Source organism: Sturnus vulgaris, chromosome 7 (assembly GCF_052056855.1).
Source record: "Sturnus vulgaris isolate bStuVul1 chromosome 7, bStuVul1.hap1, whole genome shotgun sequence".
In the NCBI taxonomy this organism is placed as follows: domain Eukaryota; kingdom Metazoa; phylum Chordata; class Aves; order Passeriformes; family Sturnidae; genus Sturnus; species Sturnus vulgaris.
In genome coordinates this window covers 30,997,314-31,013,603 of record NC_142249.1, presented here as the reverse complement: position 1 = coordinate 31,013,603, position 16,290 = coordinate 30,997,314, and the positions used below count along the sequence as shown (strand labels likewise).

Below are 16,290 nucleotides of genomic sequence, written 5' to 3'. Positions count from 1 at the left end.
AGGGATGTTGTGCCATTACTGTCGGATTTTTCTTGAGCAGTTGACACTAACTCACAGCTCACTGACAGAAAAACCACTTGAGGATCAAACCCTCACACAAGAGGTGCTGTTGCTCTAAAGGTGCACTTGAATGTTCAGCATATGAGCCAGGGCTGCTCTTAAATGCATGACCTGTACAGATACTATAGGAGAATAACATTTATTGTCTAACCACCACTGTTCCTACTGCCTTATGTTCAGAAAATGAAGTGTTTGCTTTGCAATCAGCAGAGAGCAGGAATGGAGCCCATGTCTGATGCAGACAATTTGATGCCTCCAGTGATAATCTGCTGTTCAGCCCACCTGGAGAGAAAACTGCTGTCCATTGAGATGGATTTATTCTTTGTACCAAATGTAGTGGGGGAGAGTTTTATATATATATATCTATATATATATATATAAATATATATATAAAAATGTAAATGTAAAGTTTCTGTAACAACTTACTCTTCTTTTTGTAACAGTGTATACATCTATCAGTGGATAGATACAGTATATATTTATAATATATACACACGCAATATATATATTTAGCAAAATGCCTGCAGAGGAAACTTAGAATAAGAAAGGCAGTTCTGGTATTCAAATTCCACAGGGACAAACTGAAGAAAAAACCCTATAAAAATCTAGTACCCTTTTCATTAGGTTTAAAAACCCACTTTTGAGGTAAATGAAATATAATTTTTTAATTGAAAAATAAATTGATTTTTCTAGTTAGAAATGCTGATTCTCCCCTAAATCATTCTGGTTAAGAGTTATTAAGAAAGAGATACTTGATACTGTTTATATTTTCATAATAAGCCTCCTGAATTTCTCATGTGTATCACTCTATTGTTTTTGTAATTATAAGTAGGGAGTAATTGTGCAAAGAAAATTAAAATAGCAAGTAGGAGTAACAAGTCTTGTACCATTAGAGCAAAAGACATCATCTGTTAGAACGGGGAAAATGTCATCTTCCATGTTAAAGAAGTCAGTAACTGCCTTCTGAGTTATTGATCAGCTTTACAAGCCTTGCCTTACAGTCTCACCAGGAGGTTTTATCTGAAATGTAGGAAAAGAAGCCCTGTGAACCCATGGCTTCTTTTTTTCAGAAGGGTCCAAAAAAACCCACCAGGCCATGGAGGCGCCTGGTGCTGTGGGTGTCTCTGGAGCTTTCTGTGTCAGTGGCCAAGGCTCTGCCCCACGTCTCTCCTCCCCACCCAGGGGCCAGCCCTTACACACGGCAGGGCACAGCACTCTCAGAGCTGTCTGGCATGGCAGACAAATACCCAGTAAATCAGGCCTGAAGGATTCATTCTTCTCCAATAAATCACTTAAATGCCCTCTTGACCAAGGTCTAAACTCCCAACAGATGAATCTTTCCCTTCAGCTTTTTAGAAGGAAGCTTCAGGTGCCTTCAAGAGCAGTTTGGGGTAGGTGGGAGAGCTTTCTGCCCAACTTTGTCTTGCCTGGTTGCCAAAGCCTTCAGAACTGGGCAGAAATCCCTCTGGAGCTGGATCCTTGAGGGACTTACCCAGTCTCAGCTGTTCTGCCTGGAAATTCCTTCTTCAGAACCTTTGGGAAAAATTAATGTCTGCATTAATCATGGCTGGAGGAGCAAAACCAGCAACCCACTATTTACATAGCCACAAACTTAAGTGCTCAAGAGCATTCAGTGTAAGTTTGGGTCTTGAACCTGTTACTTTTTCCATTCTGCCTCCAGCCTCAGCTGCAAACTCACCCCTGCTATTCAAGGGGATTCAGTGCTGTAGGAGCAGCATTTGGCTTTCTGCAGGCCCCAGCCACTATTTGGTTTTAAACAAATCTGGTCATGAAAAGGATTAACACTGCACTCTGGTTCTGACGCCTCCCTCAGCAGGATGCTGCTGATTCTCAGGCCACAGAGGCAAGCAGAGGTCGGCGTGGATGGGCCATTAATAACTGGAGCAAAAATGTTATTAGTACCAAAATGTCAAACAATGCAAAAGCCAGCCAGCTGCAGAGCAGTGTGCTTTCTTTCCACAGCCCTCCTTAGACAGCATCCAGACCTGCCCATACCTAAAAGCCATGTGCTTAATTAGGAGCATTCCCACAGAGGAAGCTTTAGGGAGGATGCATGATATGTGAGATGGAAATGATAGGATTTAGCCTGTGGTTGAGGTGGAGAGTGACATGCAATATTGGATCTTGGATACATGGGAAACAATTATGTAACACAGAATGCTTGCCCCAAAACAACAAAACCTGGAGAGTATTACTGGACTCTGTTGTGAAGGCACATCACCTTTCCTATGCAATCGAACTTGATGGTACTTTAGCATAAAGGTGACCTAGACTATAATCACTGCCTTTAGACACTGTGAATTTTTTTTGGGTACTCTGTATTTTTATATATTGTACAATGTAAAGAATAATTCAGAAATAAAACAGACCAACCTGACAAGCCTGTGGGTTATTTCTCCTGTGTGGCCAACGTGATGGGGCTGGGGCTCCTGACAGCCCTGACAGGATGGGCCAGCAAGAAGGAGGAGGAGCTTCCTCCTGACCTTGGTGGCCAATGGCCATGCAAAATCCACTCAGCTGCCTGAATGGGGATGGGGAATTGCAGCATCCATCCTTCCTCCCTGTCTGCACTTCAGCCGCATCCTGAGGTCTGGATTACATTTGTCATGAGTTGTAGTCTCTGTGGACACCAAATTGTGTTACTGAATGTAAGGCTCCCTTCCCCCCTTCTCAAGCTCCACACCAAACCTGGAGTGCCTTTCAGAAAAGGTATTTCTGAGTGAGGTGCCCACTGAAGTAAGATTGAATATGAAATTCAGGGTGCCAAATCCTGGTCCAGATCTGCAGTGTCTCCCTTCTGCTCCTCAGCTCTGTGCAGGTGACATCGAGCCCCCAAGGGCACAACTGCTCTCTGTGCCAAGCCAGCAAAAAGACATTCATCCTCTGCAGAGCCTTTCAGCTGTACATGCTCAGCTGCAATGAAATCCTGTCACTGCTGCTGCTGCTGCTCAAGCCCTACACATTGATGCAAAAAGTTATAAAAAGCTGAGGGACACGTTTTGATTGAAGGATGATCGTAGCCTCGTGTTGAAGAACGTTATAGCTCTTGTTGCATTTATTAATCAAAGTAAAGACCATGAAAAGTGACAGAGTCAGGAACATTTTAGTTTATGTTCCGATACAGCTTAAGACTTATATCGAAGTTCCATACAGAAAATTACACCATAATGTCGTAAAAAATAGATTGGATTGCTAATAACCTGAAACGTGCTACACCTGCATACATAATACTTTAATCCTACTAAATCATAAGCTATCATTTGGGTGTTTTCATATTCTCAAGTGTGCATACAGGAATTTCTTTTCAATGCAGACCATTAAAAAGTAATTGAGAGGCACAAGATCAGTAAAAACAAACTTGCTGTGAATAAGATGGATTTTTTTTCCCAGTTACTTTGCACGATAACACAGGGAGGTCATTTTTGAACAGTTTTGTTTTGCATCAAGACACCCCTGTATACAATTAGAGCAAAGTATTACGCTGAAACCAATTTCCAATTTCCCTTAAATCTCTCTACCACCACTTTTTTTTTCTAGTTGCTAATTTGATTCATTAACATAACAGTTTCACTTGTAGCCTCAGTAAATTTTGTTCTCTCACCTTCACTGTGCATCCCAACTGTACCCTTTTCTCTCTTTAATTCTTAATTGCGTGGAAAACAGAGAAAGTTTTGTTATCTTGTGGGTTCCCCATGAGGTGTGGGAGCATCCCCATCAGCATGGGACCCAGGCCAGGCTGTGGAGCTGTCTGGGGGGACCACAGCAACACCTGCAGCCCCAGTGACCTTTCCAACCTGCCTTTGGTAGTGCTCAGAGGCTCAGTATAAAAAATGCAGGAAAAGGAAAAAGCAGAAGTTTCCTCATGACTCGGGTCTGGTCTCGCTGTTTATTCCCAACTCTCTGCAAGGGGGGGCTTTGGGGACATGCTGGGCCAGATGCAGTGACAAACCTGGTCCCTTCCCTCCATACGAAGCCCGTTTTCTGGTGTTTTCTTCTCTAGCAAGGGATGGAAATATCCATGGTGGGTGGGGCAAGGGCACTGCCAACACTCGGTGCTGGTGGAGGTGAGGAAGGGCAGGGAACTGCAGCCCAGCCCAGCCGGTGCTCATTAAAACGCTGGAGCAGGGACTCAATGAATTGTAACCACCCCAGAGCAGCTGAGCAGATATGTTTGGGCACCTGGGCAAGTTAATTTCCTCCTCTGAATGGGCACCACGTCGTGCAGATAGCATGGTAATAAGAAATATCCTGCAGCCTGATTTTAGCAAGGCTGTTGACTCTCTCATACATGAGCCTCATATGCTGCCAGGAGCTGTGGCCAGGCAGAGCATTGTGCAGATACACTCCTTGGAAAGTAATCAGGCTGCAGTAGTAAAAAAGCCTCAAGTGAATCCCCTACTGCCACACCCACACTGCTACTGGTGCCCAGCACTCCCACCAGTGCCCCATAGGCACCAGTGCTTCCAGTCCTCCCATCACAATGTGCCTGTGTTGGCTGAAATCACATCCTGAAGAGATCAGCACAGAGCAAGCACCTCAGTGTGTGTGAGAGTCAGCCCTCAACTGCAAAAGCTCTGCTCCCCATGGTACCTCATGTGTGCTTCTCCCTCGAGGGTACAGCCAGGGGACCACACAGTTACCAAAAGCTTTAGACTTATCACAAACTGCTTTGCTAACAGCTGAAATGCATTTTGACATGGTTTGCTTTGTTCATTCATTAAAAAAAACAAACCAAAACAAAACAGAAAAAAACCCCCCAAAACACTGACAGAATTGTCATTGCACTTTCTGTTTAAAAAACTGAGGTTCAAATCAAGAAGGTGACAGAGTTCAGCTGTGCCCAAAGGAAAAAACCCAACCACATGCACACATCCCCTGTCTTTGGTGAGATTTCAACACTTCAGTCCGCTGACGATATCTCCAAACCGTTCTCCTCTGTGTAAGGACTGAAGTGGATGAAGGTGATTTTGGTGCTGTGACAGAAATGTAAAGCTGACTCTTGGCAGCTGGGCTGACTCTCACCTTTTCCTGCTTGCCCTGATGTGATCACAGGCCAGGTTTATTTTGCGACCCAGAGTTTTATCACCCTTTTTTTGTTCTGACTGACCTTATGTTGACACCTCACAGCAACTCAAACGTGTGTAAGGGCAGCTGGTTTGCATTTTAGAACTACTATGACAAGGAAACGTTGTTGTGCTTCACACCAGCCACACCCATCTGTCAGCTCTGTGGTGTGGATCTCTGCAGAATATGGAAGGTGCAACTCTTTGGGTCCTCACACCAGCTGAGGCAGATCTGGAATCCAGCAACCAGTTAAAGCTCCTCCTGGCTGTGGGGGAGCTGTGGAAAAGTGCCTTTTGGCTGAGCAGCTGTGCTGCAGCAGTCACCCTTCAAAGTAACATCTCTGGAGATTTTCAAGGTCAAACTTCACAGTTTGTGAGCTGGCAATTAACTGGAGGCAAAAAGTAGTCCTGGCTTTCCATCACTCTGGAGACAGTGAGGTGTCTCCCAGACTCAGGGTTAGCACTGACCACGGTGAACAGCAACAGGCTGCTGAGCTTCCATCCATCTAACCTTGCTGTATTCCTTCGTTTTTAAACCTCCCATAGTCATTTCCTTGCTGTCATGGAAATAATGGAGCCAGCAAAGGATTGCTCCCCTCTCAAGTGCAGGGTAATGAACAGCCATCAGAAACATTTGATATTTCCATGATGTGAAGCATCAATGGCCACAGAGAAAACTGTACCCATTTTGGCAGTACTTAATTTACTGTCACGAGCAAGCGATCTGTACGAGAGAGCAGGCACAACGCTGATACACTTTTATTACCCTGCCAGGAGCCACATTATTGTTTTCTGTTTTCACATTTCTTAGCAACAACATTTTTTTGTTCATAGGTTTCTTCCTAGGAGCTTGGCTGGAATTATTTTTATGTTGTCCCCAATTTACATGCTGACTTACATCAGCTTGTCCTCGAGCGAGAGCCTTGCTTTCTGCCTGAAAGCCTCCTGGCAATTACTGCTGTCTTCTGCTGATCCATCACTCCTTTGGCTCTGGAGGAGATGAACCTCCCTGCCTGGCAGAGCTGCCTGTCCTGGGGAGCAGCTCAGTTCCTGGCAGGCCCCACCGTGCCAGGAGCTGCTGGAGCCAAGGAGGGGCTGGAGTGAACAGGTACAAACTTGTACTCTGAGCATCATTTCTGCACGCCCCACACCCCACCCCAGCCAAGATAAAATCATCTAATACACTGAGTGTACAAGGTGGGATGAGCTGCAGTGCTTGCCATAGGCTCAGGCCCATGCTGAATATCTCTCAAAACCTTTTTCTCTGCACATCAGAGGCAGTGAAGGCATTTCTGGCAGAGCTTCCCCAGCCCTGGACCTGCCTGCAGATACAGAGCGAACAAATGGAGCAAAGCAAGAAAGCTCCCAAAGAGAAACCTCACTGTGGCCATGGGACCTGCAAAGCCTCTCGGGGCTGTGGGGCTCTGCTCCCATGCTCGTTTGACTCCTGGAGAGTTAGGGTGTTTTTTGCCAAGGATGACTTCAGTGGGTGGCTAGCCTGCACTGGGAGAGTGTGCTGCTCCTGGCAGCTGGTGTGAGGTAATCCTGGCATGGTGCACCTCTGGGCCTTCCCTTCTGTCAGCTCAAAGTTGTGGCAAAAAAAAAAAAAACAAAACAAAAAATCCCAGGTTGGAAATTTGTGTTCATGTGGCGATGGGTGCAGAGCAACATCGTGGCATGTGCCAAGGTAAAGGTGAATGCCTTGGGTCCCAAGTCCCTGATGCAAGCCCAAATCATGCTCCTGGAGCAAGTAAAGCCCTGCAACTGCTCAGCTCTCGTGACCCATGGCCAGAGGGTAAAGGCAGCTCCACCTGCCCTGGGGGGCTGCTGCTCGTTTCCAGGCATCAACATCCTTGGTGCTGGGCTGCAGCCCAAAGATGCCAAAACACACGAGTCCAACATTTACAAGTGGCCCCAACCTTTTCCTCAGCCTCTGCTGGTCCCACGGCTGTTAGCCATGAGGGTTTCTGTGAGAGCTCACTCACATCTGGGCACATCTGGGCACAGCACCAAGAGCTTTCAACCAGCTGGCCCCTGCCCAGCTGCTCCCCCATGTGCAACTGCAGCACAGCCAAAGAGAGACATGCCAGCACCCGGCACTCTCTCAGGAAATAAATGTCATTTATGTGCCAGGGAAACAGCAGACTTCAACAACGGCAAGGATGAAACAGAAAATGGGAAAAAAAAATCCTGAGAAAGAATGAGCACAGTGACTTCACCAACACACAAAACTACATCAGGACTGTGAGATGGACCCTCAGTTCTCATCCCCCTAAGGATGGAGATTTCTGTAACTGCAAGGATAAATACAACTGGGAACTGTATCATTAGAGGCGCTTTAAGCTCCCATATATAGCCTGGAAAGAGACTGTTGCTAAGAATAGTGGGGCCCAGATATTCCACGACAAGAGAGTTGACTGATTTCTTCCCAGCACTAATGGGATGTGAGCCTATTTTAAACTTGCCCTGGTAAGTACTCAGGGCGTTCTTGAAGAGCTGGTCCTAGAAAATAAACATAGATCAAGAGATGCCGGGTTGGGTCCACTTCAATTAAATGCAGGATAAACACAAGGAAGGTTATTATAAAGGGTCTCCTTTCTAAAAGCCCCAGCAGAGGCAGTGATGATGGGAGCCAGCAAAATCAACTGGCCTGCAGCATCCTGAGCCATGAGCCTGGAGGAATCAGGGTGTGAAATCAGAGTTGTGATGGTGTGCTGGGGCTGCAGAGGCTGCCACTACTGCCAGCCCCTTCCCCTCCTTTGGGGCTCACCAGCAGTGCCAGACCCCCACTCCAAAACCTCACTAAAAGCCATGGAAATCTTTCATTGGCTGGGTTGGGAGATTGGATGAGGCTACATTCATTTAGACTTAACAACCCCCATTTCGTAGCAATATCTGCAGTGGGTTTTGGCAGCATTATGGCAGAAATAAACTACTCCCTTGTGCTTTCTTGGAAGTGATGAACACTGATGGCAGCAAACTGAGTAACCTCTTTAATGTGCAACAACCAGTACGTAAAATAACACGCACTTCATGGTCAGAGTCCAGTTTTAAATAGAAATTACACAGTGGATATATTACATTGACAAGTATTTAGTGGTTTCAACATTATTTTCTCAAAAATAAAAATACACCACATCAGAATATCGCATACAAAATGTAGAATTTGCCCTAAAATAAAATTCTATCAAATCACTTAAAAAATTACAAAAGTAAAATGCATACAAACAACTCCAGTAAAACTGAACAGTCTTACAAGTCGAGGATAGTTTACAAAGATGTTCTCCGACATGTAAAACCCTCTTCCTTCTCCATATGTTCATGCAGTTCAAAAAACTCCAATTGTTAGGTGTGTCCCATAATTAAAAGCTGACCTTACCAAGTACTTATTTCTAAAATGCACAGCGGAAGACATTAAACGTACTAAGGGAAAAAGAGATTTTAATCTAGAAAATATCATAGGCAGAGCAAAGAAATATGCCTGGAAAATGCATCATTGTCCCATGGGAGCAGGAGCTGATGGCAGGCTGCCCGTGGGGAGACCCTGCAGCTCTGCTGGGCTGGCTCAGCCCAGGTGACAGCAGAAAGGTCAGAGGACACAGAAGAGATGGGGGCAAGGAGGGGGCAGGGAACACAACTCTAGTTTATATTGCACATTCAGGGTGTCCCTGCTCAGGGGGGACATGGAGCATCTCTCTCTCCTGGCATGGGTGGGCACCCCAAGGCCCAGCAGCCCTTCCCCAAGCCCCCTGATTTGTCTCACACAAACCTGCACATCCTCTATGTGAAGGAAAATATGGGCTTGGGGTTGTTGTGCCTTTGACAAACACATGGACTAAGGTTGGAGAAGTGGCCTCAGCCTGAAGGGAAAATCTTCCCATAAAGAAAAAAGGTTTTGCTGGTGGTATTGTCTTCATGTAGCAAAGAAAAGTGAGTGCAGCGAGTCTGTCCAGATGCAAAAAGCAGATAAATCACATGGAGGAAAGCAGTGGGGAGAGAGAGAGTGCAGGGAAAAGCTGCTACTGCAGAGAGCAAGTCCCACCTGCCTTCCCTGCTGCACCTTGGAAAACCAGCACTTCTACATCGTGTGCCACCACCATGGCTGTCCCTGTCCCTGAGGCACAAATCTCATCACAAACAGAAAATGAAGGTCAAAAACTCATCCTTGAGGAAGGAAAAAATGAGGCTCTGAAACAACTGGGCTGAAGTAGGCACCCTCCTGTGCAAATAACCCTGGTGCCCAACATCCCCCCTCCTCGGCATCACGGCTCAGCGCTTCCCTTCTCCCTCTGTGCTGCAGTCCCTGCCCTCCACCAGGGCTTGAAGCTTCCCACGGTGCTGCTGGGGCTGAACAGTGAAGAAACAGTGCTGGGGCTGTGGGGGGCATGAATTGATCCAAAAACATTGTAATCCCAAGTAATTGGCAGGAGCCAGCACATCTGTGCAAATATTTGCTTTTACTTGTCAAAACTTTGGACAGAGTTACATTTCTTCCTTTATTTATTAGTTTCATCTGGCTTGAAACACAAACTGCAAAAATTGTAAGCAGATTGACATCTTCTTCTGACTTCACTGGGGCTGTGCCTGCTCTCGGGCAATTCCCTGCCAGCTGAAGTCACACTCCTGGAGGAAGCAGGGCAGATATTCCTGTGCCACCCACAACCTTGCAGCAGTCACGGCTGCAGGGCTGTGAATGGAGTCTGTTGATGGCTGTGATCACCTCACATGAAGCCTGGAGGCTGCCTGGCTTGTCTCTGATGGAAAGGAGGCAGCAGCCACAAGGCAGCATTTTCCTCTTCTCCTCCCGCAGCTGGAATGCTGGGACCCACAGAAGGTGACAAAATTCTTGTGTGTTTTGGCAGGGTTGGCATCTGCCCTTGCACAACTGTGCATCCACACACACAGCAAGCTCCTTGCACACCACACGTCTCTGCTCTTCCCACGTGGTGCTTTAACAACCCTGAGAACTGCAGCACCAACATCAAATACCAAATCAATGCCCAGAACTGGTGTAGGTTCCCACACCGGTGTAGCAGTTGTCTTGCCAAGTTATTACAATGGTCTGTATTTAGTATAAAAGGAACCTCCTCAAAACTAATGAAACAGAAAAATGCCTTTGTCAGACACACTTACTAATTTGCAAGTGACCCAACAGAAGAAATGAACAATTAGAGCCCTGCTGTCACACCATTACAGAGCAGTTATATCCACTGTGCAAACTGTGTAATTCCCATTCATATTTCAGTCACTCCTGACAATTAAATCACATTTCCCTTTCTTGTAACAGCCAATACATGCACATCAATCAATGCAGCTTGTTTATGTTGCAGTGCAAGGCCATGCAGTCACTTGCTCAGTTTACTGTAGAACAAGCCCAGCACTGGCATCTCTGTCACCACAAAATTTCACATTTTATATGGACTTGATCTGTCCAATGCAATATTTTGGTGCTGAAATGCCCCCTGGAACTGGGCACTTTTTGTTACTCAATCCAACTTGTTGCTCTCCCCAAGTTACCACTACAAACACTGACAGAGTCTGGGGTTTTCCAACCCACTCCAAGATTCAAGTCATCCCACTCTTTTCAGCTCTGTCAGATGGCTGGGAATAACTGTGATGCTGTGAGCCTGAACACCTGACACACACAATGCCCATCTGCTTGGCTTCTTTAGGTGTGGGAGCTAAAATCATAGGTTTCAGGTAAATTACAGTCTGCTTGTAACAGATTATCTGTTCACAATATGTGCAGAATCCTTTGTGTCTGCACTTTCTTCCAACTGGCATGATTTTCTAAAAAATCCCTATTCTTATTTACAGTAAGTACATGGCCAGCCAACCCTTCCTGTAAAATTGCTCGGGAAGCAAGGAAGTTCTTCTCCACACCTCCAGCTCAGGGGAGCAGGCAGCCCCAAGGGAGGGCAAAGGATTCCAGAGGAAGTTAATGTGTAACAGCAGTGACCAGAGACAGGAACTGCTCTAAGTGGAGCCTGCATTTTCTAGTCCTCAGCCTCCCCATGAGCAGCATGGGAGCATGCAGAGCTCCACAGCTTGGGAGAAGGAGAGCCAGCAGCACTGGAAGCTGCACTGAGGGTGTCACTGAGCCAAAGAAACCTGAGGAGCAGCCCATGGTTAAAATGAACCATTAGGAGAGAGCAGTCACTATGGAGCTCCTTCCCAGCATTCCCAATACAAACCACAGCACAATTACCTGTGTTAAAGGGCTCAGCAATGCTGGGGAAGACGTTCTTCAGGGCTGTGAACTTACAGGCCACAAAGAGAAGGAAATTCCAGGGCTTCTCAGGGCGCCTTCCTCTGCTGGCAAGTGACAGGCCACACAGCAGCCAGTGCTGTGACTGCTCCAAGTTAGAAAGACTTCAAACTTCCATTATTAAGAAAAACATTAACTGTTTTGAGTCTATTCGGCACTACTGCTAAGTGCACTGCTAAGGGCTCTCCCTGCACTTCAAATTCAAACTTCCAACGAAGTGCAGGTAGCCTGGCAGCTTGGACTCTTGCTAAACCCAAACAAGGGTGGACCAAGTGATAATGCTTATCTAAAAACTATTTCTATGGGTTTAGTTGTGTTACTGATATGAAATGGACTGCTCCTCCACAGAAAGATGCTGCTGTGGGGCACAGATGGGGATAAAGTGCTTTTCAGAGCTCTCGGCAAATACACTTAAAATTCTCACCTCCATCCTGAGCCAGACTTGCTAATCTAATAAAATCCTAAGCCTGAACACCGTGTGTATGGAATGCAGCCATGTCCTGCACAACTTCAAGTAATTTGAGAGCAATCCTTTGACTTTCACTTGGGCAGATTTCCATCAGAGTTGCTGGGAACTCGGGTTGAGCCCTGACTGCAGAGTGGTGCCTATGAACCCAGTGCAGGTTTCAGCAGGGCCTGGCTGGGCTGCCCAGCCCTGGAGCAGGTCCCTGCTTTTGTGCAGAGGCACTGATGGCTGTAATTCAGACCATGCTGCAGTGCCAGGCAGGCACAGGGCATGGGCTCTGCATGGCAGGGCTTTGGCAGCCAGGGGCTGCAGGGGTGGTGTCCATGGGAAGCAGCTGGGAGCTTCCCCATGAGTGACAGAGCCAACACCAGCCTGGCTCCCAATGGAGCACTGGCACTGGCCAAGGCTGAACCCTTCAGCCATGGTGATAACACCTCTGGGATTACAGACTAAGAAGGGAAAAGAAGTTACTGCACAGCAGCCATTGCAGCCAGAGAAAGGAGTAGCTCTGCAGGTACCCAGGTTAGTGCAGAGGGAGGGGCAGGAGCTGCTCCAGGCACTGAGATTCCCCTGCAGCCTGTGATGCAGACCATGGTGAGGCAACTGTTGTCCCTGCAGCCTGTGGAGAACCCCAGGCCATGCAGCTGGATGCCCAAAGGAGGCTGTGGGCCTGTGGGAAACGTGCTGGAGCAGACTGCTGGCAGGACCTTAACATGATGGAGAGAGGAGCCCAGGCTGGAGCAGGTTTGTTGGTACAATTGTTCCCGAAGGTCTGTGCCCACACTGGCAGAATTCGTGAAGGATTGTCTCCCCTGAGAAGGACCCCATCCTGGAGCAGGGAAAGAATGTGAGGAGTCCTCAGGTGAGGATCTGACCACAGCCTCCATTCCCTGTCCCCCTGTGTTGCTGAGGGGAGGAGGGAGAGAAAACCACAAGTAAAGCTAAGCATGGAAAGAAGGGAGGGATGGGGGGGAAGATGTTTTCAAGATTAGGTTTTATTTCTCATTATCCTACTGTGATATGATTGCTAATAAATTAAACTAGTTTCCCCAGATTAAGTCTGTCTTGCCCATGATGGCAACTGGTGAGTAATCTCTCCCTATTCTTACCTCAACTCATGAGCTTTCCATTATATTTTCTCACCCCTGCCCAGCTGGGGAGGGCAATGACAGAGTGGCTTTGGTGGGCACGTGGTGCCCACCCACAGTCAACCCACCACACAGAGAAACAGCTACCAAAGCATCAGAGTCACAGTGAGCCATTCACACTGACTCAGAAAAACAATCAACAAGCTTTGAAACAAGAGGTTCACTCTTCTTCCCTGACTATAGAGTGCCTGCATCTGGAAGCACCGACAAGTATTTTGAATTGTTTGATGCCTTCTGGAACAGAGGAAGAAGAGGTTATAGTCTGAATACTGTGTAAATTTTTTCTCTGCCTTAAAACAGTGAAAGGATTAGAAATCTCTGTCACTCAGGACAGTGCCTGGGCTGAGCAATTTTAATCTTTATATAGCTACAGTAAATTGCAGAAACAGAGCTCTGAAGAGCCATCCAAGCTCTCAGTTCTGCCATGACAATGCAACTCCAGAATCTTGGCAAGCGGTCCTTGGTTTCAGAAGACAATAGGTAGCAGCAGCTACTGGATACTGAAACTAATCCAGGCACTAAAACATAGTAAAAAGAAGCTGGACAGTTAACACCACTCATCTGAAAAGTAAGGGATGATGCCAGTGGATCTGAATGTGCTGGTTGGACTGATTTAATTTTCCCTGTGCAGGTTAGCTCCACTACTATAAAGAGCCTGCTTCAAGACAGGAAAGATCATTTAGAGCTGATATAGGCAATGAGCTAAATCCATTTTCAGTTACTACAGTAAGTACATCAATTGCTCTGAAAGCATAAAAGCAGGGAACAGCTTGTTTTATTTTACTGCACAGACACACTCCTGAGTTAAGTCTTAGAGGTGTATTCTCTCTGCAAAAGGAGAGCAGGCAGGAGGAACACATCCATATCTGAAAGGGAGTTCTGCGTTTATTTGAGTGGCTTACCGTGTTGGTGTCACCCCAAGGGCAAAGAGCCCCACACAGGAGCAGAGGGTTCTTGATTCAACTTCTAGAGATCCAGAGCCTCCTCCAACCTGTGCACCCACCTCCTGCCATAGAACTGCCAGGGCAGGAAATCCTTCACCCCGAAAATAATCCCTGTCGCACACTGCGCACGACGCGTTCCCACTCATGGCAGTGACTGGCTGGGTTACAAACAAGGGCACATCACCTTCCCCAGACAGGAACACCTGCAGTAAACCTAGGGAAACACATACCCTTGCACAACTTATATATATATATATATATATATATGTATCTCTTATATATATAAGTTTTATTTGTGTATACATTGATATAAATATGCACACCCCCATACACACAAACACACCCCGTAACACAAAGCACAGAACACACACACACATACGGAAATATTTTAAATGATGCTGAACTGAAATCTAAGAATGTAATTAAGAAATCATTAGCAGGTTTAAAAATTGAGTTAAAAAACTATTCAAAGTGTCTTTAATACTTATTCAAGTAAGGGCCAGAATGACCACAGATTAGTACTGATAAAAAGAGCTGGCATTAATTTCCCATATTATGCCAGAACTCATGAGTTACTCCTCATTGTCAAACTCATTGTCATTTCGCCATCAATGCACCTCCTCCTCAGCTAGAAAGGGTTTTTTTAGGAAACAGTGATTTCTCAAGACTTGGGTTACAAGCAATATTGTTTAGGCACCCTCAGTCATAAACTAATCCTAAAAAACACACACACCTTAGAGTATCAGGAGAGAACTAGCAGGACTCAGACATCCACACCCACAGTATTCAGTGGCACAAACAGTAAAAAAGGCAGTACTGGAGATGGAAGATGGAAAGGTGACACAGTGGTGGCCTTTAGAACAGCAACATTTACCTAGAGTGACACTCTGGTACACCACAGATGCTCCATATTCAGGAGATATGGAACCACGGTGGCATTTCAGAGGTGACTGTGGGTGCAGGCTGGGATTCAGTGGCAGCTAAAGCTATTGTTTGCTTGTGCTCCAGGGTGGTAACAAACACCTCTAATAACACTGCAAGGATTATTTGGGATATTTAGTATGGCTAAAAACCCTGGTACCAGTGTCTTGTATCAGAACCCACTTTATTAAAATGTAAATGTAGTGTACAAGCACCAAATCATTTTAGCTTAACTGTTTAATGGACATTCAATATATAAATGACTAGTGATTAACTTAAAGAGATCTCAAAGAAAATATTTTTGTTTTCTTTTCTTATATTTTTCTTTTTGTTAAGATTATTCCCTATTTTTATTCTGATAGAAGACTCTGAAGATTACTGGTACCCTGGTGTGTATAACCGTGAGTCAGCACACAGGCACACACACACAACATACACCTCACTGCTACATCAAGAGCCTCCTCAACAGAGAGCCCCAGTCCTGGCACAGGGACCTGGACAGCAGAGAGATTCTCTTTGTGCATTTCGGTGTCACCATCACCACTCCAGTTCCACATTTATGGCAAATCAAGATGGTCTTGAACGTAAGAACAACCCGTCCCTCACCCTCTCTAAATAAAGCCATGATTAAGTCTTGAAATTTGTTTTTCTGCTGTTCAGCTGTGCAAATCCCGGCAGATGTGCAGACTGCAAAGCCGACTTCCAGTCTCTTCCAAGCCCTCACCAGTCCAGTGTGATCACACGGAGACGACGACGTCGAGATAGAGTCTGTCGTAGGACTCGCGGAAGCACAGGATGAGGAGCAGGCTGAGCAGACACGACCCTGGCAGGCACCAGTTGAACCAGGAAATCTCTGTGAAGCAGAACAGAGACCCAGCCTCAGTTATCAAACCTGTTCTATGCTTGGACTGACGGCAGGTTTGAAGGAAATTGCTGTGTTCTGACAAAATCCTGACAGCTCGATTGATCAATCAATGGTTAACATGGTCTGTGAGCCTGCTCCATGGACACCTTAAGTTATATATATTTATAACCAATGCCCCCAGCTAATGTAAATCCTCCTTATTCAACCTGCCAATGAAGAGAATGGGGGGAAAAATAAAATCTATCATTGCTAATGGAGAATAAACCACTTCCAGAGTCTCTGCTCATTAGTGTCTTGATTTCTATAGATTGAGAACTAAAATTAAAAGCATAGGAAGAAACTGGGTTTGATTTTGAATCAAACCTGCTACATCGTATAAGGAGGGAAAACCAATTTCTCAAAAGAAACTTGTGCATAATACATCAATTCAATTTAAAAGTCATTGCAAAAACAGGTCCTCAGAAGCCTCTTTTCAGCTGTTCTGAAACAGCTAATGTACTGCTCTTAAAAGGCTGTGTTCCATACTCAAGAAAT

General features: G+C 45.9%; 1 protein-coding gene across 1 annotated transcript in view; it reads right to left on the bottom strand.

Annotated features, from left to right (window-relative positions):
• Positions 1 to 8,114: 8,114 nt before the first annotated feature.
• The window catches only part of SLC49A4 (solute carrier family 49 member 4), a 70,661-nt gene continuing 62,485 nt past the window's right edge, over positions 8,115 to 16,290 (bottom strand). Inside the window, exon 9 of the mRNA XM_014871839.2 lies at positions 8,115 to 15,744. Within this exon, the coding sequence (XP_014727325.2) occupies positions 15,629 to 15,744 (116 nt within the window). The 3' untranslated portion in view covers positions 8,115 to 15,628. The remainder of the gene's footprint in view (positions 15,745 to 16,290) is intronic.